The following is a 25,995-nucleotide window of genomic DNA, read 5'->3' on the forward strand; positions in this document are numbered from 1 at the left end:
TGTATCCGCAAGTCGTCCCATCGCTTTCGGCATTGCTGTGGGTTGCGGGGTGCGGTCCCCACTGCACTTACCCGCTGTGCCACCAGGGCCCATATGGCCTTCTTGTTCGCAAGTGCCGTCCTGGTCATTTGCGTCGAGAAGACGATGGCAGCATTCTCCTGGAGGGTCTCTGTGAGCACGGTGAGTTCCTCACGGGAGAAGTGGACCTGCCGCTTGCAGTCGCACGCTTTTTTCGCTACTTTTCCCATTTTTATTGTTTTCACTAGGGTGGATGACGGGTTGGGATGTGTCTCAGGGTAGTATTTTTAATGGTTGTGTGGGAATTCTGATTTTATAGGTGTACGGCGTGCTGTTTCCCGTTCCGGGACCATGTTTTTGCTTCCGTTTCCGTATATTTACGGTCACCTTATTTTCCGATTGCCGCTCATTACGGTGACCGCTATGATGGGTGGCGGAATTGCACCTAGGGCGCCGTACGACGGCGGTGAGGGGCGTTTTGGGGACATTTCCGCCATCGCGGACTTTGCACTTCCGCCATGGCGTAGTGCTCGTGCCCGATGGGTCAGAATTAGCCGCACTTTACTCCGTCGTGCAATGGCGGAAACGCTATTTACGCTATGGCGGTCAGGTCAGTTACTTTCCGCCAGGGTCGTAATGAGGGCCTGTATCATTCACCTTCCGCAGTGCATCATTATCCTCAGCGTGACCCGGGTAGTGGGGCTGGCTTGGAAAATAACTGTAAATCATCCCCGATGAAACAAAAGCCTCAATCCCATACCAGGAAACTGTTTTTATATATATATATATATATATATATTGCATCACAATGATATTCCTTCTGCACGACCCCCTTGTCAAAATCTACAAACGCTGTACGAATAGAAGATTGTGTTATTATTTGACAAAATGGTCAGGATACCCAGACCTCCTCAGTTATGTACAAACACCAACCCTAATGCTACCTCACGTATCGTGTTTACCATATAATGCAAGAACTGCTATTTTTGCATATACTCACCCTATAGTGATTAATAGAAACGTTGGTATAGTTAACATATTTGAAAATGACTATGTAAAGGTGCAAACGATGTAGACGTGTAACCTTTAGAAAATCAATATGCATTATACATTATACAAATCCCTTTGTTTTCAATATAATTTGCAGCATACGAGAAGAGTATCATCGTGGGCATATCCAAGGTCACTTCCCCTCCCTTCCCATTGAAGCCTGCCAGAGAAAGCAAAGGCCCGAGCTACACCGTCTCACCTCCCCCAATTCGGCTGGAGCCGCTTCAAGCATTCATGTTACCCCGCAGCTCTCATGGCCACGGCCAGCCACCTGAATTATTTACAGCCCAGCAGTAAAACCTGGCCATAACCAAAGGCCAGAGGTGCCCCCTCATAGGTCCCACGACCCACCAGTTCACCCCAGATTAATGGCGCTTGTAAAATAAGACACCTAATATTGCACCAACATTGTGTAAAAGCATCTGTCATTACTTCTAACGAGACCTAAAAACTCAGACAGCTCACCCCGTGCCCTGAGACCCGACCCCATGACCCATGATACCTAGTCAACAAGAAAACAGTAATCATATATATGTATCGTCAAAGAATTCCACCCAATGTGCATTCCTCCTGTGCTGTATTAACCTGTAGAATAACCTATTGTAGGATTTACAGGACAACTGACATTGCAGTATTGAATGAATGGGGTGTGCATGGCCATTAGGGCAGAAAGCCAAGAAAGACGTCCATCAATGACACTGACCACGCCTGGCCTGGCAGCACCTCCCGGATGAGCCCAGCTGACCTGCCCACCCCACGTTGGCCCCCGGCGGTGTCCACCAACCATGAAGCGATGCATCACAGCTGCACATATAGTTAGTCGACGCCACCCAATCACCATGAACATGTGCCCCCTATAGTGTGTAGGTTCTTATGACACTTTTTGTAAATATAAACGCCTGTCTTTGCAATGGTCAGGAAGAGCGCTCTCGGAGTTTGCAGAGTTCTTTGCATGCCCTATTTGACTTAGATAAAACTTCCATTAAGCTCACACGCACTTGGTCCTAGCCTTATTCCCATTTTGGGAGAGTCCATTATTGCCTCTCATTGCGGGGAGGGTCGTGCTAACTGGGGACGCTCGCCTTCAGTGGTGACCCCGATTGCGTAATTACATCTCCCAATATATCCCTTCCGTCCCCTCTGGCATGAAAATCTCCGGTCGAAAAGGGAGATGCACGGTACGCCTGCTCCGGAAAGCTACCCGCCTACGGCAACTGGTACGCTTAGAAGTGCGCACTCAATAGAGAAAGGGTACGGGATCCCGTTTCAAAAAATCCCCTTTGAGTACCGCACGCCGGAGCTTGGGCTGGCCGTTGAGCGTGTGGCAGCGCCGCCTGGACGAACCCAGTTCGGAGACTCTCGGTTCAAGACGGGCACGTGAGTATTAAGTGCGAGTGACCATAAAGGGAGTAGGGGAAGGGAGCAGGATAAAAAACAAAGTGATTTAAAAGGGGACACTTTTGGGACCACTAAAAGCTATCTTACATTTTCATTACTTTTCCTTTCATATGGCCATTAGGATCAAAAGGTGAAAAGAGATACAGGAACCTAGCTCTGCAAGGGGGTAGAAGGCAGCGCCGCATAGTGCTATCTTGACTAGTACTGGGAATATATGAATAAGTGGAGAGTAAGATAAAGGTGTCTGGTAAAAAAGGGAGACACAGTGAAAATATTAGTGACGGCTATTCTTCCATTCTTTCTGGGTCTATGAATAAAAATAGGTTAACACTGAGCAAAAATAAAAGAGATTCAAGCAAAAGGGGGACCTCATATCAAATAAAGAAAGAAGGGGCCAACTAGGGAGGGAGGAAAGAGATTGAAGGTTAACTGTTAATAGAGTGCCGACTATCATTGTATATGCATTATATGTGTTCAAACGTAGCCATGTTATGATGATTTTAGCGAATGGTAAAATGTGTATGATTATGGTGTGGTCATGGTAAGTGTGACCAGGAGACATTCTAAGGTGGTAAGCCCAATAAATTAAGCTGGTTCTTTTGAATATTTGTGCTGAAAATATTGGTGGTGTGTAAAAGGTGGTTTGCTCTTGTATGTGCCCCCTAAGTTATTTTAAAGTATAAGCTGTACACACCCACTCCCATATTGCCAAGGTGTTGGAAACGCACAGGTTTTTAAAAACGTACATATATATATATAGTGATATATAAGCCAAGTGCATACAATGGGGGCAGAAACACCCCTGGCCCCTATTTGTAAGAGTTTACCTGGGTATGCTGAACGCATCAGAAAATACCACGATCAGTGGGTCACAGAGTTAAAGGGGGAAGGGCTGACCCAAATATGGCCGGAAGGAGGATCATTTGACAAAAATGTTCTGACATGGTGGCTACCTGCATTTTTATGAAATATAAGGGGAAGCAGTTCCACAATAGGAAGGAGATATTAGATCTCTGGAGATTGTTTGAAGAAGTGCCCCCTCTCAAAAAGAAGGAGTCAGGAACCAATTTGCCATCCACCACCGACAACCCATTACTGATACCCAAAGATGATAAAGAGATGATAGAGGAAGGAAAACCAGGTGAAGTAACATGGTTATACCCCATACTTAATAAACCGGTGCCCGCAGAAGGGTATAGTGACCCCACATATGTGCCCCCAACTACAGCTACAAAAACCCATGGCCCGACTGCTCCCCCACCGTATGAGAGCCATAGACAGCGTGGACAGATAAGTACACCCACAGTGGATATAGAAAAGCTAATAGAAGATTTAGATTCCAGGCTCTCATTAGCAAGAGAAGAATTATCAAGAATTAAAAACATTTGTGAGCAGAGTGGGACTTATGTTGCCCGGTCAGAGCAACCGCCAAGGGCACAGAGCCATGACAAGCCAATTGAGGAGGGGTGGAAGAAGGGGGAAATACTGTTCAGAATACAGGAAGATCCCACGCGAATAATAGAAATAGATTAGGTGAGTGAACATGCTGATGATGAAATAATGGTCACAGGGGGAAGAGAGGACTTGTGGTGTGATGTGGAGGACGATGAAGAAGAAGGTGGGAGATTAAGTGCGGCAATGGGAGGAGAAAGTGGGAGGATGGATGGTGCATCTTTAGGGAGAACAATGGATGAGGAATGGACAGGACAATTAAGGAATAGATTGGGGAGAATGGCTCCCCTAGGAAAGAAAGGAACAAAGGTGAGTACAAGCAAAGTAACAAAGGGGAAGTTACAACTACCTTTGATACACAGGGGAGGAGGAAGACCAAATTACATACCGTGGGCTCAGATGGATAAGGCCAATTTGTTAAAACTATTACCACCACTGTCAGGAGGGCCAAGTAAGTGGATATATGCATTCGAGAAGCACACAGCTGGAGTACCCTTGGCGGTAGGTGATGTGAAAAGCCTGCTAGTATCAGTAGTCGGAGACCAAGCAGATAGAGTGTGGGTAAAGGCGGGTTTCCCGGGGATAACACTAGACTGTGACCGCCATGATGGTGCCTCCGTCAACACAGTGCGTGCACGAGTGTGGGACGCACTAAGAGAAACATTTCCAGACACCCCAGATTTGTAGTCAGTTATGCAATGTACGATGAATGATGGAGAAGATGCTATGGATTACATTTTTCGGGTCCAGGAGATGTGGAGAGCAGAAACGGGCACGCCCTGGTATCAGTCAACATCACTATTTTACTTCATAATAAAGAGAGGGCTGCCTAAAGAGGTACAAAAAGCACTTGACAAAATTGCAGGAATTGAGGCGAAGGGGTGGCCTGAAATACAGAGTATAATAGTCCACCACTGCAAAAGAATAAAAGAGCGTGAGAAAGAAATAGCACAAAAAAGATTGGCAGATGAGGCCAAGTTAGTACAAACGAAACTGGTGAAGGTCGCTGCAGCAGTAGCTGCGCTCCCACATAACAGGGAGGGAGAAGAGGAGGAGGAGGGGCTGGTAGCAATACAGGGGAGGATGGCAGCGAATTGGACAGGAGCAGGGCAACAACAGTGGAACGGACAGGAGCCGTACGGAGGTCCGCAGTGGCAAGATTGGGCCCCTCGAGGGGGACAAGGTGGGTACAGGGGTCACAGAGGAGGTGGGCAGGGGTACAGTGGTAATGGAGGATATGTGGGGCAAGGTCCCAGAGGTGCACAAGGGTGCTGCTGGAATTGTGGGAGGTGGGGACACTTCTCCCGAGAATGCAGGAACAGACCAAACAACGGATTTCAGGAGATGGAACAATATGGTAACCCCCACCCAGGGAGCCCATACGGCCTTCCAATGGGACGACAGCAGAGGCAGCAAGAGCAGGGGTATGTAGACCAACGACTAGTTCAAACCAATAGAGCACAGGGCCACCCACAGAACGATGAACCGATGCAATACACACCAGGAAACCCTTTTGCAACAGTTGCGAACGGGGCACCTGCCCCAGCCCCCTACAGCGGTGTGGCAATAGTGTCAGGCAATGGGCCTCATTACGACCCAGGCGTTAAGGGTTAACGCCGTCGTTAACCCTTAACGCCTATTCTGATTTGAACGGCTGCTTTTAGCAGCCGTTAAAATCCATGGCGCTAACCTGCCATGATGCTAATTACGCCACCGTAATTTACGGTGGCGTAATTAGCGCCTTCCCCACTCCCATTATGCCCTATGGGGCAAAAATGGGAATGGGGAAGGGAAAATGGGAAATGGGGATTTACCGCCCCACTCACCTTGGAATGGGGCGGTAAATCCGCCATCCACCATAGTGTAAACGTAGTTTACACCATGGTGGTAAAGTTGGCGCAATTAGCGCCTGGTTTTTTATGACCCCCAATGTCTTTAGTCAAGGGGGAGCCATGAGGCAGCCATAATAGGACAGCCCACAGGGAACACTTGCGTGTCCCGTTCTATCTACCACCTAAAATGCAGCGGAGGAACCATTATTAGGGGCGCAGATAGGAGACAAGCAATTCATATTTATGGTGGATTCGGGAGCCGAAAAATCATGCATACGTGAGGGACGGTTTGCGCTATCTAACCGTAGGTTGGAGACGCAGGGGTTCTCTGGGGCCGTCGTCGAAGTTCCTTACACAGAAGATTTGGATGTGACAGTGGGGGGTAAAACAGTGAGGACACCCCTACTCTATTTTGAACAGTCACCGATAAACTTGCTCGGAAGGGACCTTCTCAGCAAGCTCAATATGACTATATCATTCACGGAAAGAGGAATAGTTTGTTTCACCCCAGGAATATGGCCGTTACGTGTAATGCTGGTGGTACATGCGCGAGCAACAGCACCAGAGATACGTGGCATGCCGGTGAATGAAAATGTGTTCATTGAAGGATTGAAAACACTAGCCCGAGTAGTACCCGAGCTAAAAAACCTAGAATGGCGAGTGCCAACAGAATTCATCTTCTGCCCAATAGTACGCCCAGACATTGCACCTGGTTCAGTGATATCTCTAGATTTGCATGCTGTACAGATATCAGCCAAAAGAATTGCAGTAATTGGCATGGACATAGATGGATGTGAATGGCGGACTGTGTTGTGCATAAATGCTGACGTTGCCTTACGTGATCTATCAGATGAGGATCTCTTTTCTGACTCAGAAAGTGACGGTGAGATAATAATGGAGATAGCAATACCATGTGATATCTTGATACAGGTAAGACAAGTGCCCGTACAGTTGATGGCAGTTGTAGGAGCACCACCTTCCTTTTTTGATGATGACGTGAAATTCGTGCCAAGCAACTTGTGGACTACGGGTCCCCATGATGTAGGGTTGTTGCACGGAGTTACCCCAGTCACAATAAAGCTTAAACCAGGAGCAATCCTGCCCCGAGTCAAACAGTACCCATTGTCCCGCGAAGCTGAGGAAGGGATAAAGGAAACGATAAGTGCCTTTTTGGCCCAGGGAATAATAATACCCTCAAATTCCCCATGCAATACTTGCATTTACCCGATCAAGAAAGCAAAGGGAGGGGCATGGAGGATGATCCAGGACCTAAGCCCACTAAATGACGTCATACAAAAAGAGTTTCCTCTAGTCCAGAACCCTGCATCAATACTTTGCAGTATCCCAAAAAACGCATCACAGTAGTCGATTTGAAAAATGTATTTTTTTCCATTCCCTTGGCAGAAGAGAGCAGATACTTGACAGCATTTACACTAGGGGGGAAACGATATGAACATTGTAGGTTGCCCCAGGGATACTGTGAGAGTCCCAGCATATTCAATAGCATCCTCCGCGAAGATTTGGGAAACCTGACAGCTGAAAGCACAATCATTCAGTCCGTAGATGACCTGCTCATTTGCGTACAGAATGAAGATGAGTGCAGAAAGGATTCAGTTACCCTCTTAACACTGCTGGCCCACAAAGGTTACAAAGTGGACAGAGGGGAAACTACAAAACTGTCAACCAGAAGTATTATACCTGGGACAGCTGATATCAAAGGATGGCAAAAAGATAATACCTGACAGAGTAGAAGCGATCACATCAGTAAGAGAGCCAAAGACAGTAAAAGAGATGAAAAAATTCCTAGGAATGTGCAACTTTTGCAGAGCATGGATACTAGATTACGCAGAATACACAAGGCCCTTACTACAAGCACTCAAAGAGGCCCAGCGGGAGAACAGAGAAATAAAATGGTCAAAAGAAATGAGTGACTCCTTTGCGTCACTGAAACAGTTAATTTCAAGTGCACCAGTACTCGCCAATCCGGACTATGAGCGTGAATTCTACCTGTTCTCCCACTGCAAAGGAACTCTTATGACAGCTGTGTTGACCCAAAAGACATCCATGGGACACAAGCCATTGACTTACTACAGTGGCACGCTAGATGCAGTAATGCAAGGTCACTTCGCGTGCAAGCAGTCTCTCGCTGCCGCCGCGTTCGCCATTGAGAAAAGTGCCACTATAGTAATGGGGTGCTCCGTTACATTATTTGTGGAACACTCCCTTTTCGCAATACTGGAGAGATCAAAAAGCACACTGACAACACAGTGGGCAACGGGCTATGAGATAATAGTGTCCAGCGCCAACATCCACATAGTAAGGTGCAGAACAGTAAACCCAGCGACATTCATCACAGAACCATGTACATTAGAAGACATGCAAGAGCACGATTGTGCAACATACACAGGAGAACAGGGAGAGGGCCCGGTGGTAAGTGAAAATGCCCTAACGGAAGGAGAGGTGTACTTTGTAGATGGATCAGCATCAATTGACATGGACACAGGGGAAAAACACGTGGGAATGGCGGTAGTGAGATTAGAAGAGGGTGAGTACGAGGTGCTAGTACAATATCGCCTGCCATCACACTTTTCTGCTCAAGCAGCAGAACTTATCGCACTTATTGAAGCATTACGTGCAGCCAAGGGATGCACAGTAACGATATACACAGATTCAGCCTACATGACTACCACCGTACACGGTGGACTGGCCCGGTGGGGCGGAGAGGGTTTCGCAGGGCGGATGGGACTCCAGTACAACATGCCGAACTGTTAAAGGAATTAACTGAGGCACTGAAAGAACCTACAATGGTGGCAATCGTCAAGTGCCAAGCCCATACGTCTAATACATATATTGTATCTTTGGGACACGCAGCAGCGGACGCTGCTGCCAAGGAGGCGTCATATTTTCAAAAAGAAACTGCAAGTGAGTACCTATTGCAACAACAAGCAAGTGAGGAACAACCAGACGGGTACAATGCCATGCCCATATTGCAAATACTAGAGTTGCAGGAAGAAGCGAGTAATGAGGAAAAAGCCTTGTGGGAAAAAAGGGGTTGCAGCTAGTCGGCAACAGACTTATTATGGCGCCAAAATAACACAGGTAAAGTAGTGATGCCCATTAAACTGATGGAGATAGCGTTCCAGCAATTACACTTTCCAGCACACAATGCCAAACAACATATAGCAGCAGAGATACAGGAAGATTGGTTTGTGCCCGGGCTCCAAGAACATATATCAAGATTAGCAATGGAGTGCACAACCTGCCAGATATACAATTCTGGGTTGACCTTACGGACACTCAGAGGGACAATTCCAAAACCTACAGGGCTCTTCCGAGAACTGCATATTGATTACGCAGACATGGGGGAAAGGTGTAATGGGGCACGCTACATGATAGTAGTAGTATGTCCGTTCTCGAAGTGGGTCGAGGCTGGTCCATGTGCACGCCCTGATGCTAAGTGCCCCACAAAGTTCCTAGTGAGAGCGGTATTCCCGCGCTGGGGAATTTGCGACGTGATTCGCGCAGACAACGGCACCCATTTTGTAAACGAGTTGTTCAAAGAAGTAACTGCATTGTTGGGGATTAAACATAAGCTTTGCTCGATTTATCACCCTCAAAGTAATGGTATTGTCAAGAAGATCAACGGCCTGTTAAAAGGAAGATTGTCCAAACTATGTTTCTCACTCAAAATAAACTGGGTGTATTGTTTACCCCTTGCACTATTCGAGCTGAGAAATCAGCCAAGTAAGGACCACCACTTGTCCCCGCACGAGATTGTGATGGGAAGACGAATGCACACAGCACATTCTCCGCTGCGCAGACACTCAGATGCACACAGAAGTGCCACGAGTTTAGGAGATGAGTTTACTGATTACCTGAAAAAACCGACTAGGGCAGCGCGCGCAATCTCAAGACAACTCTCACCGCCCTTTACAAGGGAAGAAGGGAACACAGCTGTGTCCTTTGTGGAACAGAGCCCCCAAGGACAACTAATGACAGGGGATTTCATTCATGTTAGAAGTTTTGTACGTAGGTGGGATGCCCCAAGGTTCCATGGGCCATACAAGGTAGTTTTTTGTACGCCCACCGCTGTCAAGGTCAAAGGACTCCGGTACTGGATACATTTAACAGATGTACGGAGGGCGTACAATAATGTTCAGGAGGAAGTGAATGATGAGGCACAGACAACAGCAAACAATAACAATGAAAATGTTGAATGAGAAGGTACAGGTAAAAAGAAGTGTAAACGGTACATCAATATGCTAACGAACAAATTGACTTACAGGTAAAAGAAAAAGATAACTGGATAACAATAATGATTTAAATGAAATATGAAAAAAGTGATCAAATATGAATGAGAAAAATGTCTCTCTCTCTCTCTCTCTCTCTCTCTCTCTCTCTTTCTCTCTCTTTCTCTCTTTCTCTCTCCGCGCACGTCCCCCCCCCTCCCTCTCTCTTCTCCCTACAATTCTCTGGTAGATACAGTACAAAAAGAAATGTTTACATGTATATACTTAATGCACTTTTATGTTTTAAATAGGAACAACCATGGCAACAAACGGGCAGCCCGCAACGGATAGCAATAGAATGTCTAGATGTAGAGATGCTATAGTAAAACATTGTAGATATTCATATGAATGTGGACTGTCTGTGTGCATAATATTATTTTTTGCGAAACTGTTTGGCCTAAGTACTTATTGATTCATAGCATTCATCTCTATCGAGATTAATGAGGGGGGAACGGAAGTAATATAACAAATGAAACCAAAACAACTTAAAGGGTAAAAGAAGGTGATTTTTTGGTATGGAACGGATACCAGCTTGTATGGGGCTATAACACAAAACCGCCCTAACCAATCAACGAATCAAAGAAAAGCAGTGTTGAAATGAATGTTAGCACAACTCCCTTGCCAAATGTCTCTGACTACAATGCCTACAGCTTAAATGACCGCAACCCTTCTGTCATATCATGGCTTTACAATACCCCCACTACCCAGCCCACACATGTAACCACCCCTACAGCAGACAGTACATTACATCATAGAATAAAAGAAGAGAATGAAAAAATGGCAGAAAAGTTTGTATCTCTGTATGATGAATGGAAAGAGGGGGGTGTGGGAAAAGGGGGGTCTAGATTACACTTCGCCCGTGAAGCTGGGAGATACCTTAGAAATAATAGAAGGAAAAGGGAGGTGGGGAGTAGGAAGTATGACAAGTATTATGGTCTGGGTTTAGATAAAATGCAAGACCCCCTCACCAGACTAATAAATGGTATGCGGACATGAGCGCAACTGCCAAGCAAACAACAAATGAGAGTTGCTATGTCTGCTCCCTTATCCCCCATGCCTCGGGAACACCCAAGGTGCTGCTACCAAAAGAACTGCCTCTTATAAATGCCCAATGTCTCCTTCATCTTACGCTGTGCAGAATTAAGAACACCTTCCAGGCACACAAAATAACTTTTAGCATGCTGCGGAACGAGAAAACATGCTACCCGAAAGTGGAAGGAATAATATACCTGAAAGAACCGTTTTTTTATAATAAAAGGGACATTATTTTCAGACAATAAATGGAAAGATGAAGAAGTGACATGTAAAGCTGAGGCGCTACGAGGAGTGTCTCCTGAAAAGCTGCAGTGGATCCAAAAAACGTGTACACCAGTCTGGAAGGAGCATATCGCAAAGCTAACCTGGGTAACTGCCATCGAAAAACCATTCAAACTGCAGAAAGAAATAACATATGAACTGTGTTTCCAGGGAGAAGGAAAAACCGTAATGGGGGTAAACAAAAACTGCAACAGGACTCTCATCATCCCAGACATGAGGAAGGACACTTACTGGGTGTGTGGCAGCCAGGCATACTTGCATCTCCCACAATCATGGAGCGGCAGTTGCTCACTGGCCACACTACATTCTGCCCTAATGGTGATACCAGAGAGCCACATCGGCGGGGGCAAGAAAGTGCAAGATGCTCCTCATGAAAGCAAGGCCCAACCGACGGAAGAGCCACAAATGTATGTCCTGTCCTCTGGCAATAAGGAAGAAATGCTGTCCCGAAACAGATGATCGTCCAATTACATATCCAAAGCATCTTCAGAACTACTGGCGCAGATCCCAGACAGATATCGACTGTTTAGCTCTTCAGAGACTTTCTTTGCCTCACTCCTTCGGGAAAATGCTAAGTGGCTCCAAATAACCCACTGGGAGCTAATTCAGTTAGCAAACAACACTGAAGAAGGTTTCAACGTGATCAAGGTAGAGCTGAGAGCCCTGCGGCTAATGACAATGCAAAATAGTTATGTCCTAGACCTATTAACAGCGATGGACGGAGGTGTTTGCCAAAAAATCGGAAGTGCATGTTGCACTTTCGTACCTTCTGAAGACGCAGATAATGGTACATTGTCCCACGTGATCGCAGCAGTGCACAACCTAGGAGAAAGAATGAAAACCGAAGGTGGGGCAGAAGCAAGCACGTGGTTCGACAACCTCTTCTCCTGGATCCCATCATGGGTGGGAATGACCGTCAAACTCCTAATGCCCACAGTAGTGTTTTTACTTCTAATTTTTTGTGTGTGCCAGATGGACCTTCGATGTTGTGCAAACCCAGTACCAAATGGTACACTGATGATGGTGACAATGGGCAATGCTCGAGGTACAGTGCAAGCTATGCAGGAAGCTCAGGTGCAAACAGGGGAAGAGGGTGGGCCCAAATACCAGATGGTGCCAGTATACCACAATGGGGATATAGTGGACAGATTATGGCACACAACAATTAGAGAGCCACAGGAACTTGAATGGTATGAGAAGGTGTGGGTGGATTTGGAGGGGGATAGGGACTCTATATACCTGACTTGTACAGCAGACGAATATGCTAGAAGGGGGGAAAGCCTGAGGGGGGTGTGTAGGGCGTGGATGCCCATAAAGGGCACTCCAGCATGGGACGAGGCAGTGGCTGATGAAAAGGAACGCCAGAGGTTGGGGGAGTTACAGTATTCCTTACTTAAGTAACAAAAGGGGGGAAATGTATGGGAGGAAAAGTCCAAGGGACCCCCCCCTCCCCTGCAGTCCCCTCCTTGTGACGTCCATGACTCGTCAGGGGACCCCCTGCCACCAGGGCCCAGGTAGTGGGTGGACCACTGGCTGACACATTGACCAAACGTACTGTATTAGGCTAGGTCTTGGAAACCATTTTGAAAACCAGAACGCCATCTTAAGACATGATTCCTCGTGCGCTGCAACACGGCCCCCACATTCAGAGAGTCCTCGCCTACCATTGTCGCCTCCGCTAGCTGGCAGATCCGCTGAAAGCCCGTTCCCACGGCCAGTCGGACATGAGCTAGTGTTAGAGCAAACACTGTATCATTCACCTTCCGCAGTGCATCATTATCCTCAGCGTGACCCGGGTAGCAGGGCTGGCTTGGAAAATAACTGTAAATCATCCCCGATGAAACAAAAGCCTCAATCCCATACCAAGAAACTGTTTTTTTATATATATATATATATATATATATATATATATATATATATATATATATATATATATATATATATATATATATATATATTTATAAAAAACTACTGGACGGATTTACACCAAATTTGCAAAAGCACGCTTTCGGGACCAAGCCCCCGCTCCTGCCGCAAATTTGGTGTAAATCCGTCCAGCGGTTCGGGCTGTAGCCGTGCGCAAAGTTTTTTCCTGTTATGTCAATGGGAAAAAAAAGTTTTGGGACCCACCCTATAACTTTACCCCCCCCTGGACGAATCCTCACCAAACTTTGCAAAAAAAATCAGAGTAGGCCATATACTTTTTTTTGCAAAGTTTGGTGAGGATTCGTCCAGGGGGAGCGAAGTTATAAGCCACCCAAAAAGTGCTCTCCCTACCAACTTAACCATAACTACATGGCCACTACCGTGGCCATGTAATATATATATATATATATATTGCATCACAATGATATTCCTTCTGCACGACCCCCTTGTCAAAATCTACAAACGCTGTACGAATAGAAGATTGTGTTATTATTTGACAAAATGGTCAGGATACCCAGACCTCTTCAGTTATGTACAAACACCCAGTGCCCCTGGCCTCCTACTATGTACCTCTCTAGAGGTAATGTAAAAAGAGCGATACCAAGTCCTTATGCCAAGACTAACCTGATGCTGCTAGAGTGCAAAGGAACACAAGCGCGACCGTATTGTGAGCTCATGTAAATTGCTTAAAGAGATACATAGAATGCAATTAAACGTGAATGTATGAGTTTAACATGTATTACTGCTGTCAACCATATTGGTCTGTTGCTCCTGCGTGCTCCACCAACCCTAATGCTACCTCACGTATCGTGTTTACCATATAATGCAAGAACTGCTATTTTTGCATATACTCACCCTATAGTGATTAATAGAAACGTTGGTATAGTTAACATATTTGAAATGACTATGTAAAGGTGCAAACGATGTAGACGTGTAACCTTTAGAAAATCAATAAGCATTAAACATTATACAAATCCCTTTGTTTTCAATATAATTTGCAGCATTCGAGAAGTGTATCATCGTGGGCATATCCAAGGTCACTTCCCCTCCCTTCCCATTGAGGCCTGCCAGAGAAAGCAAAGGCCTGAGCTACACCGTCTCACCTCCCCCAATTCGGCAGGGGGCCGCTTCAAGCATTCATGTTACCCCGCAGCTCACATGGCCACGGCCAGCCACCTGAATTATTTACAGCCCAGCAGTAAAACCTGGCCATAACCAAAGGCCAGAGGTGCCCCCTCATAGGTCCCACGACCCACCAGTTCACCCCAGATTAATGGCGCTTGTAAAATAAGACACCTAATATTGCGCCAACATTGTGTAAAAGCATCTGTCATTATTTCTAATGAGAGCTAAAACTCGGACAGCTCACCCCGTGCCCTGAGACCCGACCCCATGACCCATGATACCTAGTCAACAGGAAAACAGTAACCATGTATTGATGTATCGTCAAAGTATTGCACCCAATGTGCATTCCTCCTGTGTTGTATTAACCTGTAGAATAACCTATTGTAGGATTTACAGGACAACTGACATTGCAGTATTGAATGAATGGGGTGTGCATGGCCATTAGGGCAGAAAGCCAAGAAAGACGTCCATCAATGACACTGACCACGCCTGGCCTGGCAGCACCTCCCGGATGAGCCCAGCTGACCTGCCCACCCCACGTTGGCACCCGGCGGTGTCCACCAACCACGAAGCGACGCATCACAGCTGCACATATAGTTAGTCGACGCCACCCAATCACCATGAATATGTGCCCCCTATAGTGTGTAGGTTCTTATGAGACTTTTTGTAAATATAAATGCCTGTCTTTGCGATTGTCAGGCAGAGCGCTCTCGGAGTTTGCAGAGTTCTTTGCATGCCCTATTTGACTTAGATAAAACTTCCATTAAGCTCACCCGCACTTGGTCCTAGCCTTATTCCCATTTTGGGAGAGTCCATTATTGCCTTTCATTGCGGGGAGGGTCGTGCTATTTGGCGACACTCGCCTTCACCCCCTGAAGATCCCCCACCCAGGTGATCCTCCCAGACCGGTCCATCCCCAGGGTCTGGATCCAAAGGCGATGGCCGTGCCCTGGCCACCTGAGAGAGAGAGAGATCATCAGGGGCTAGTAGGTGAGACACCCTTTGGTTTCCCATATAAAGCAGAGGAGACTTGCATCCCATCAAAGTCTCCCAGTTCCTTCTTAGACTCATCTATGCCTGATAACATGGAGTTGTTAGAAGCTGAGGGAATAGTGAAAGCAAACAGAGGGGTTTTACTCTGTGAGGGAACCTTTGTAGTTCTGCTCTCCGAACAGTAGCAGGAGGCCTTGATACTGTCGCATGTTCCCTAATTGTATTTATAATTTGGGCACAGAACTTGACCAGTGATTTTGGAACAAAAAGAAGACCCCGAAGAGTGGAAGGAGATGCTGTAGAAGCTGTTATTTCATCAAAATTACCAAGTTCTCTGGGATCTCGGTCATTTATGCCTCCAAACAGGAGACTGGGCCTCATTACGAGTCTGGCGGTAACCGAGGTGGTAAAACCGCCTGGTTACCGCCGGACTCATATTACCATTCCACCTCCGTGATTCCTGGAATTACTGGGGCATTACAACCCCGGTTTTCCGGGAATCACGGAGGCGGAATGGTGTTAATCCCATTCCCATTGAGTCCTATGGGACTCGATGGGAATGGGGATCACGGAAACACCTGCAGCATCTCGTAATGCTGCCGGTGTTTCCTCATCCGCCTGCAGGCGGGCGATGTTAAACCCGCCAGGTCAGACCTGGCAGGAACATCACCGCCTGAGTTGTAATGAGGCCCACTGTCTTTCACCATGGTCGTGTGTGTGCCAATTTGTTAACTGCAACCTTCTCACAAGCATCTTCTTCAGAATATTTGTTCTCCATGCCTATTTACCTTGATGACCCTCCTCAAGTTCCTTTATTTCTCTTTCGAGATTGTGAAAAAAAATGTACCTAAGAATTATCCTGTGGTGTAACTATTAACCACTCGCATAAGCAAACTGCTAACCATGGGTATGGTGTAAAACTTTGACCAGTACACTCCGGGTCGGACTCAAGGCTTGTACTTGAGTTTGCCTTCGAAGCGATAAGGGCGGTCTCTACCCACTACACTCTCTCCCCGAAGGTGTTCTGGATAGGAGAACGCGGCGGTCGGGAGGGCAACCACCCCCTGCAGAGGGAAAAGCCAAAAGGCAGAAACACCCTCTTAGGCAGAGTAGTAGGCAATCCTCAAAGATTGCAGCCAACTGAAGGTAAGGTGATCCTGGGTGTATGTGATCTTGGTTCCAGGGGTGAGATGAGGTCCGAAGAAGGGCTGTGCTGAGAGAGGAGCACCAAAGGATCAGAAGGTAGGCAAACAATAAAGTAAGCAGAAGGAGGCTGCTTAAGTATAGGAGTACAGAGGGCTCAGAAGGCTGCAAGGCAGTCGTAATAGTTAGGCAGGCAGCACAGCAGCAATAGGGCAGAAAGCGACAAGGAAAGGAATCGGAAGGAGGGTAAAGGACAACAGAGGAAAAGCTAACAGTGTCTTAAGCAGAAAACCAACAAGGAAGAATACGGGTTGCAATGCGAGCTGCTCCGACTCCGGTCTGAATACATACAGCCAAACGTGGCTGCCATCATGGAGGAAACACTAGATTGTTGAACACAGTCTTTGGATAACGTGATGGAACAGCTGGCATCCATCTGCTCTATTATCTGGCCGGGTCCCGGCTTCCAAGGGTGTCTACCGTGGAATTGGAATATCAGGACGGGGGTGTGGCGATGAGCCACTGGTTCCCAAGTCCTTTCCTGCATGGACTACCCTTTCCAATTAACCAGGTATTGGAGCAAGCCACGATAGTAACTGGAATCACATATGTATGCCACTTCGTATTCATCCGGTTCTGTGATTGCAGGAGTAGTTGGAGTATCGAAGGTAACAGGACGAGAAAATCTATCCGGAATGTAATTCTTCAACAATGAATAGTGAAACACAGGATGGATACGCTTCCATGAGACAGGTAACTGTAAACAAAAAGCCACAGGGTTGAGCTTAGCAGTTCTAAGAAACGTGCCAACATATCTTGGAGACAGTTTGGAGGGACATATCCATCGTGGCAGAAATTTGGTGGAAAGCCAGAACATGGTGCTACCGGCGGATTCCCCCCAGACCCGTAAACATTACTGGCGCCTGACTTCCCGGTGTAACCAGGCTATTCCAAGTATGGTGGCTGGGAAGCGGGTGCCGTTCCGCCCGGCAGGTCTGACCCTGGCAGGCGGGATGGTGCTAGCCCGCAGAGCTGTAGTGTGCCGGTCCTGAAACAACGGTGCCGGTAAGCCATGTAATGAGGAGCTTGTCTCCTTCTTTCCAAGTAGGGTTGTCATTTCATTTATTGTCTGCATATTTCGTGGTCCTTTTTTTTCAAAGCTGTAACTGTTGGTAAGCCATCTGATGATTTTCAGTGACGCTTTTGAGATGAGAATCCAAGGTGGGGATATTTGTGGGAGTAGCCGTGGATAGGGGCAAAGTTATAGGATGGATTCCTAGAAGACAGTAGAAGGGACTCATTTTAGTAGCTGTATGTGTAGAATTATTATAAGCAAATTCTGCCAATGGTAGCGCATCCAACCATGTCTCTTGACTGTGAGTTGTATAACAGCAGAGATAATGCTCCATAGTTGTTACGCTCACCTGGCTCCCACAGGGGCGACGGTCGGAACTGGATAGCTGCGGCCTCCACCAACGTGTATTGTAGTGCAGAGATGACTGACTGGACTGGCCTGCTCAATTTCGTCTGCTTGACCCGTACGAGTATTCTCCTGAAAGCGGAGAAAAGGAATTAGCCACCCGTGGATTGAGCGAGCACAACCCCACCGTTTTCCCTCTAATCACCTCCGATATTCCCTTTCACCAGTCTCACCTTATGGTTTTGAATGATGAACTCTCCATCCCGCGTGGAGTGCAGGGGCGTGTAGCTAACCAGTTACTTCACTGGTCCGAAGGAATTGGGTGAGTTCTAGACGAATATTGACTCCGAGGTAAGTGGCGAGGAGCCATAAGTATTTGGTTCTTAAGAGTTCAAAATGTCTGTTATTCACTCTTTTCCGATTCCTTCCTTTGTCTTGCAGCAATTATTTGGAACTGTGGGGCCTTGATTAAGTCAAACACAATGCGTTCTCGATGCCCATCTTGACCCAACAGCTTCACCTCTGTAGTGGAGTGAGTTACTGACCCAGAGGCAATTTCAGTCCCATCAACAGTGGTGATGACATCAGTTGTGGTCTTTTTGCAAAGAGGTAGCTTCATCCTTGTAGCCAATTCGTGGTCCATGTAGTTTCCGATGGCCCCGCTATCAATGTATGCTCTCACTGCGTGCATACGTGATGGCTGCCTTGGATCAATAAGGACCACTGGCACAATTAGGTGCGAGGTCTGAGTATCCTTTTTTAAGCTCGGCAAGCGGACCTCTACGCTTGTCGGGCATGGTCGTTTCCAGAGTCAGGCTCTATATGGCTTTTGTCTGCCACTCCTACCACCTTCTTGGGTGGTTTAACAGGGCAATCTCGCAGAAAATGTCCCGACGTTCCACAGTACAGACACAATTGCATTTGTTGTCTCTTTTCTTTTTCCTTTTGAGTCAAGGGTCCCTTAACGCCCCGATCTGCATGGGTTCTGAGGCATCTGTTCCCTTGGGGGTAACGTTGGGTTTAATAAATACCCGATTCTCAAATTTAGCTTGATCAGCCTTTCTATTCTGAAGTCTGTGATCTAACTGGACTACCAAGTCTATATATTCAGCGCAATCCTGGGGTGGATTTACTACTTGAGCTAACACATCTTTGAGTTCTCCTCGGAGTCCACGATGAAATAACGTAATTCGTTTTGCCTCAGGCCATCCGGTTTCCACCACCAACCTATTAAAGGTTGCGATGTAGATGAGCAGATCCTGGTTACCCTGTCGTAGGGACAAAAGTTTGTTATCCAAGGCCTGTCTTTGTAAATGTCGGGCGAATAGTATTTCCATGCTTATTTGAAAGCCCTGAAAATCCTGAAGAAGAGGATCATCCTGGTTGACTAGTGGAATCGACCAATCAGCTGCGCTGCCACTGAGATACGATAGTACAAAGGCTATTTTGGCTTGATCGTTCGGAAAGGCTACAGGTCTACATAAAAAGTGCAAGCGGCACTGGTTCATAAATACGGCGAACCTTTTTGGGTCTCCGGCAAAGCGTTCAGATGGTGCTAAAGGAATATTTCCAGGTAAAACTATTTGCACAGGGTTGCTTGATGAAGCAGGAGTTGGGTTCCCCCCGAGTCCAGGTAAGGGTGTTTGCCCAGCTTGGTTTTGCAGCAGTTGCCTAGCAAGATCATCAGTGTGTTCCTTAGACACAATCAGTTCTCTCCTGAGAGCATTCGTTTCTTGGCGGGCGGAATGTACTTCTGCCCTAAATTCCCCTAATAATTGGGCCAGTTGGTTAGTTTCTGAGGTCTCCATAACGCCCGGGTGGGAATTTGTTGGGAAGCTTCGCGTTATGTTAAGCTCACCTGGCTCCCACTGGGGCGACAGTCGGAGCTGGATAGCTGCGGCCTCCACCAACGTGTATTGTAGTGCAGAGATGACTGACTGGACTGGCCTGCTCAATTTCGTCTGCTTGACCCGTAGGAGTATTCTCCTGAAAGCGGAGAAAAGGAATTAGCCACCCGTGGTTTGAGCAAGCACACAGACACCATTTTCCCTCTAATCACCTCCAATATTCCCTTTCACCAGTCTCATCTCATGGTTTTGAATGATGAGCTCTCCATCCTGCGTGGAGTGCAGGGGCGCGTAGAAAACCAGTTACTTCACTGGTCCGAAGGAATTGGGTGAGTTCCAGACGAATATTGACTCCGAGGTAAGTGGCGAGGAGCCGTAAGTATTTGGTTCTTAAGAGTTCAAAATGTCTGTTATTCACTCTTGTCTGATTCCTTCCTTTGTCTTGCAGCTTGATTCGAGAGGAGGTTGTCCCGTAGCAGCTGATTGCGTTTAGGTAAGAGTCTGTGTTACCCAACACTGTCCGTTAAAAAATGCCAGTGCTTAACCTGTTGCTTTCTCTCTCGTTACAGGTGCAGCGTAAGACGATGTGGCGTGTAGAAGAATAATATCTCCGGCGGTAACACGGTAAGTCTATAGTGATAATAGAATTTGTCTCTGTTGGTTTTCTCGGCTCACCTTATTGTCTTTCTTCGTCCCCTTATGTACCGAGAGTTCGGCGATGAATGATGGAGCAGCGCCGGGTCAAGGAGGTGCTGTGAAGACTGGTAAGTATAGCGCGGTGGTGCAGCTGGCGGTGCGACGCGCACAAAATAAAGTCTTTTTCCTTGTTCGGATGTGCGTAGGATCCAGGATCAGATGAAGAATGAAGGTAATGTTCTTGCTCTAACCCTTCTTCTTATTTCCCTTCTTTCTAGGAGCTCTGGATTCGAGGCGGGCGTGGCAGAAGACTGGATGCTGGACTGACAGGCACAGTGAGCGTTACTGTCATGATCACTGCTTCCAAGGAGCCAGGACCAGCCCAACGTCCTTGGAAGCAGGCCCCTAACCCTAATCCTAGGCACCAGCCGGTCCCCACTGGGACCTTTTGGACCTTGTCCTGGCGCCGGTGGCACCAGGCTCATCAAAACCATCGGTCCCGGCACTGGAAGTGCCGGCTTCATAATAGGTGTGAAGATGCTTGGGTGGACTTACCTGCAGCAGACCATGCTGCTTACTTACCAGCCACTTAGAAGCCATCTGTGAACAGGAACTACTTTCTTACCTGGGTGGGGCAGCTCCACTCCCTGGATACAGCACTGGAACTCTTCTGGAAACTGGAACTCTTTTCTTACCTAGGGAGGGCCGTGGAAGAAGACGCCTCATCACTCCAAGGCTATTTAAACCACACCCGATAGATGAAGCGTGCTTCGCGTTATTCTGCATCTGCAGCAGAACGCTCACCGAGTCTGCTCCGGCCTTTCTTCTTCCGATCCTGAACCTGCAAGAATCCTACTTACCATTTCTGTATCCAGACAACATCAGCACCTGCAAAGAACAGAAAAAACAGGTTAGCAAGGCGAACTTTACACGCAGTGCTTACTTACCTGATCCATCGGCTGCGGCCGCTTCTTCACGCCGCATCTTCTCCTGCAAAGACAAAAGCATTGCCATACTTACCGGCATGCTGTGAATTCCGGATTTCTTCGTTCCGCATCGCCACCTGTGAAGACAAAGAATCACTAAGAACTTACTGGCATTCCGCAGACTCCGGCGCGGCAAACCAACATCTGCAAGACAAAAGAAAAGACATTAAGCAGGTATTTACTTACCCATCACGCTCGTCGCAATAAAACGTCTGCGAATATTCCGGCGTCTCTTTAACACGAACTAAGCTGCAAGGAAAGAGACAGTTAGAGCGCTTGCCATACTTACGAACTTCCAGGAGCTTCCCTTCATCTTCCATCTCAAGAGCCCTGCAATACATAAGGGAAAAGCGTTATACAGAGTCTTCAATATTAACGTGCCACGCATTTAAAGACTATAAAGACAAAAGGTGTCCAGAAACTCACCGCTCGTGCAGTTAATGACGGAAACCATCCTCTGAAGTCAAGAGGCCTATGTTTCACCAGTGAAGGAACTGGCAACGGCACCCTGCACAAGACGCAGATGGAGAGCCCAGCATTCACCTATATAAGGTGAGCACGTTGACCTGGGGGCTCTACAAAAAGCTGGGAAGAGAGAGAGAGAGGGACATTCAACAATCCAGACCATTAACCCCCATATTCTTTCACCTGCAGAAACCTCACTCTTCGAGTCCGACACACAGTGCGAAGAGGTTCGACCCCAGAAGCCAAGCGAGTCCTGCACATCACTTTTCGAGTCACAGACAGCTTCCTGCCAAGACCCGCGCCTCCGTGGGAATCAGGTGAGCGTTACAGAACGCGAAGCCAACCACAAAACTCCTACCCAGGCGCAATGGAAACCTCAGACACTGATCAAGTAGCCCAGTTGCTCGGGGAATTAAGAGCAGAAGTACATGCAGCTCGTCAGGAAACGAACTCTCTAAGAAGGGAACTGATAATTTCCAAGGAGCGAACAGAGGACCTTGCTAGGCAGTTGTTACAAACACAGGCAGGACAGACACCTTTGCCCGTTCCAGGAGGAAGTTATCCTTCTGCATCATCTTCAAATCCAGTGCAAATCAATCTGCCCGGTAATGTTCCCTTGGCTCCGCCCGAACGCTTTTCAGGTGATCCAAAGAAATTTGCAGTGTTCATCAACCAGTGTCGCCTACACTTCTTATGTCGACCAGCTGCATTCCCAACAGACCAGACCAAGGTGGCTTTCGTGCTTTCTTATCTCAGTGGCAGCGCCGCAGATTGGTCGATCCCTTTAGTCACCCAGGATGATCCGGTTTTACATGATTTTCAGGCCTTCCAGTCCAGCATGGAGAAACTGTTCGCAAGACATGCACAAGGGCAGGCCTTGGACAATGAACTTCTTTCATTACGACAGGGGAATCAAGACCTCTTGACTCATATAGCCTCCTTCAATAGACTCATAGTGGAAACACAATGGCCCGAGGATAAGAGAATAACGCTTTTCTACAGAGGCATGCGTGGAGAGCTCAAGGATGTGTTAGCGCAAGTTGTGAATCCTCCACAAGAATGTTCTGACTATATTGACTTAGTTGTCCAATTGGACCACAGACTACAGAACAGGAAGGCAGATCGTTCCAGATTTGACACCCGAGTGTTTTCTAAACCACAGACCTCGAATAAGGGAGCTGACACTGTGGAACCCATGCAAATAGGGGGCATGAAAGGACCTTTAACCCAGAAAGAGCGGGAAAGAAGAAGGCAGCTGCAATTATGCCTCTATTGTGGAAACTCAGGACACTTTCTTCGGGACTGCCCAGTGAAACCAGCTAAGAAGGCTGTAGGAGCCGCGGATACCTGTACCACTAATTCTGAGCAGGGAAACGACCTCGCCCGACAAGAGTAGAGGTCCTCTTGCCGAGCGTTAAGATCTGTCCCGTGACCTCGCATTTCGTGATACCCATGGTCCTCATTAGTCCTGAAAGTCCGGATCGTTTGCATGCAATTGAAGCTTACATTGACAGCGGAGCAATCGGTAAATATGTGGACCGTGAAATGGTATCAAGGATGAATCTACCCCTTGTCCCTAAGGCAGTTAAAGACGTCATCACTACTGTGGATGGCACGGAGATAGCCTCCGGACCAGTAACGCACGCCACCCAAGAAGTGACGCTAGTGAGTCAAGATGGACACCGGGAGAGAATCGTGTTCGATGTAATCAAGGACCCTCAGTTCCAGATCATTCTGGGAATCCCTTGGTTAGAGAAGCACAATCCTCAGATCGCTTGGCGAGCAAAGACGGTTCAGTTTCCAGAGTATTTTACCACTTGTTATCCTCGGCCTGATGTTTCACTGGCGGCAATCTCTTCTGAGGAGGTTCCCAAATTACCTCCCGAATACCAGGAATTCCAAGACGTCTTCCGGAAGGATCAAGCTAACACCCTGCCTCCTCATAGGTTTTACGACTGTCAAATAGATCTGATACCCGGAACAACTCCTCCTTGCAGCAGGATTTATGCCCTCACCGAGCCAGAGAATCTTCACCTCAGACAATATCTGGACCAATACCTAACTAACGGGTTTATCCGTCCTTCAAAATCTCCAGCGTCATCGGCTTTGTTCTTCGTTCCGAAAAAGGAAGGAGACCTTAGGACTTGCATAGATTACCGCGCCCTGAATCAGATCTCCGTTAAAAACAGATACCCGTTACCTTTGATCCCTGAACTCCTGGACCAAGTCAAAGACGCATGTATATACACAAAGTTGGATCTCAGAGGAGCCTACCACTTGGTACGGATAAAAGAGGGCGATGAATGGAAAACGGCCTTCCGCACCAAGTACGGGCTATTCGAATATCAAGTGATGCCCTTTGGACTGTGTAATGCTCCTGCTGCTTTCCAATATTTTATGAACGATGTCCTTAGAGAACTCATAGACGTGTGTGTTGTTGTCTACATTGATGACATCCTCGTCTATTCATCATCTGAAGAGGAACATCAGAGACACGTTAAAAAGGTTCTCGAGAGATTGCGTCAACATAATCTTTTTGCTAAGCTTGAGAAATGCATTTTCAACGTAACGGAAGTCGAGTTCCTGGGATTCATATTGTCACCTAACGGAGTCCATATGGATTCAAAGAAAGTTGATGCAATCATCAAGTGGCCATCACCAACCTCTGTAAAAGGAGTTCAAAGTATGTTAGGCTTCGCTAACTTTTACCGCAGATTCATTCCTGAATTTTCTCGGATAGTCCAGCCCATCACCGCTCTGTTGAAAAAGAACAAACGTTTTGAGTGGTCTTCTGAAGCAGAACAAGCTTTTCAGGACTTAAAAGCTAAATTCATTTCTGCACCTGTTTTCAAACATCCTCGCCCAGAACTCCCCTACATCGTGGAAACGGATGCTTCTAGTCTTGACATGGGGGTGGTTTTATCACAAAGAGATCCAGTCACACACCAACTACATCCTGTTGCCTTTTGGTCCCGCAAGTTTTCGCCTCCCGAGATTAACTATTCAATTACAGACAAGGAACTTTTGGCCATCAGATCGGCCTTCAAGGCCTGGCGGCATTATCTTCTAGGAGCCACACACAAAGTCACCGTAATGACTGATCACTGCAATCTACAATATCTAAAGACAGCCAAAGCTCAGTCTTCCAGACAGCTTCGCTGGGCTCTGTTTCTAGCAGAATTTGACTTTATAATTACTTATCGACCAGGCAGTAAGAACGGAAAAGCAGCTGCCCTTTCCCGGATGGGAGTAGATGAACATTTGACCAATCCAGAACCAATACCCATAATCCCAGAACAAAGAATTTTGGGTTTGGTCAGCGCTCAATCTTTTGAAGACATCAAGACCACGGTTAAAGCACTCCTAACTCCGGGCGATTTGCAAGATTGGCAATTAAAGGGAAAAGAATTCTCAGTGGATCAAGACCTACCATATTTCCGAGGACGGTTGCACTTACCCTGTGAAAAAATACGAAAACAAGTAATCTCCTGTTATCACGACTCACTAATGGAGGGTCACCCTGGCATTACCAAAACCATGGAAAAGATTAAAAGACATTTCTGGTGGCCCTCATGAAAAAAGGATATTAGGGACTTTGTAATCTCCTGCGGTGTGTGTGCCCAGAATAAAAGTCAGAAGGAGAAACCAGCCGGCCTATTACAGCCACTAGACATCCCTCCCTGTCCATGGCATACCCTGTCCATGGATTTCATCACGGACTTACCTCCATGCTCGGGGTATACAACCATTTTGGTAATCGTGGATTTATTATCCAAGATGGCTCACTTCATTCCCCTGAAGGGTCTACCTTCAGCCTCAGTATTGGCCCGAGAATTCTTAGAAAACATTGTTCGGCTACACGGTTTTCCGTCGGTTTTAGTCTCCGATAGGGTAAGTCAATTCATCTCACACTTCTGGCGCAGTTGCTGTCGTCTAGCCCAAATTGATGTAAGACTTTCAACTAGTCACCATCCCCAAACTGACGGACAAACCGAGAGGACAAATCAAACTCTAGAGCAATATCTACGTTGCATGCTCCAACAAACTGAAAACCCCTGGAAGGATATTCTTTGGATCGCTGAATACGCTTACAATAAT

At 47.1% G+C, this 25,995-nt stretch overlaps 1 protein-coding gene across 1 annotated transcript in view; it reads right to left on the bottom strand.

Annotated features, from left to right (window-relative positions):
* LOC138487549 (uncharacterized) overlaps positions 1 to 25,995 on the bottom strand; it is a 395,452-nt gene that overhangs the window by 85,743 nt on the left and 283,714 nt on the right. The window contains exon 15 of the mRNA XM_069614031.1: positions 21,467 to 21,576. Coding sequence (XP_069470132.1) covers positions 21,467 to 21,576 — 110 coding nt within the window. The remainder of the gene's footprint in view (positions 1 to 21,466; positions 21,577 to 25,995) is intronic.

This window comes from Ambystoma mexicanum, chromosome 9 (assembly GCF_040938575.1).
Source record: "Ambystoma mexicanum isolate Mex_15411 chromosome 9, UKY_AmexF1_1, whole genome shotgun sequence".
Lineage (NCBI taxonomy): Eukaryota > Metazoa > Chordata > Amphibia > Caudata > Ambystomatidae > Ambystoma > Ambystoma mexicanum.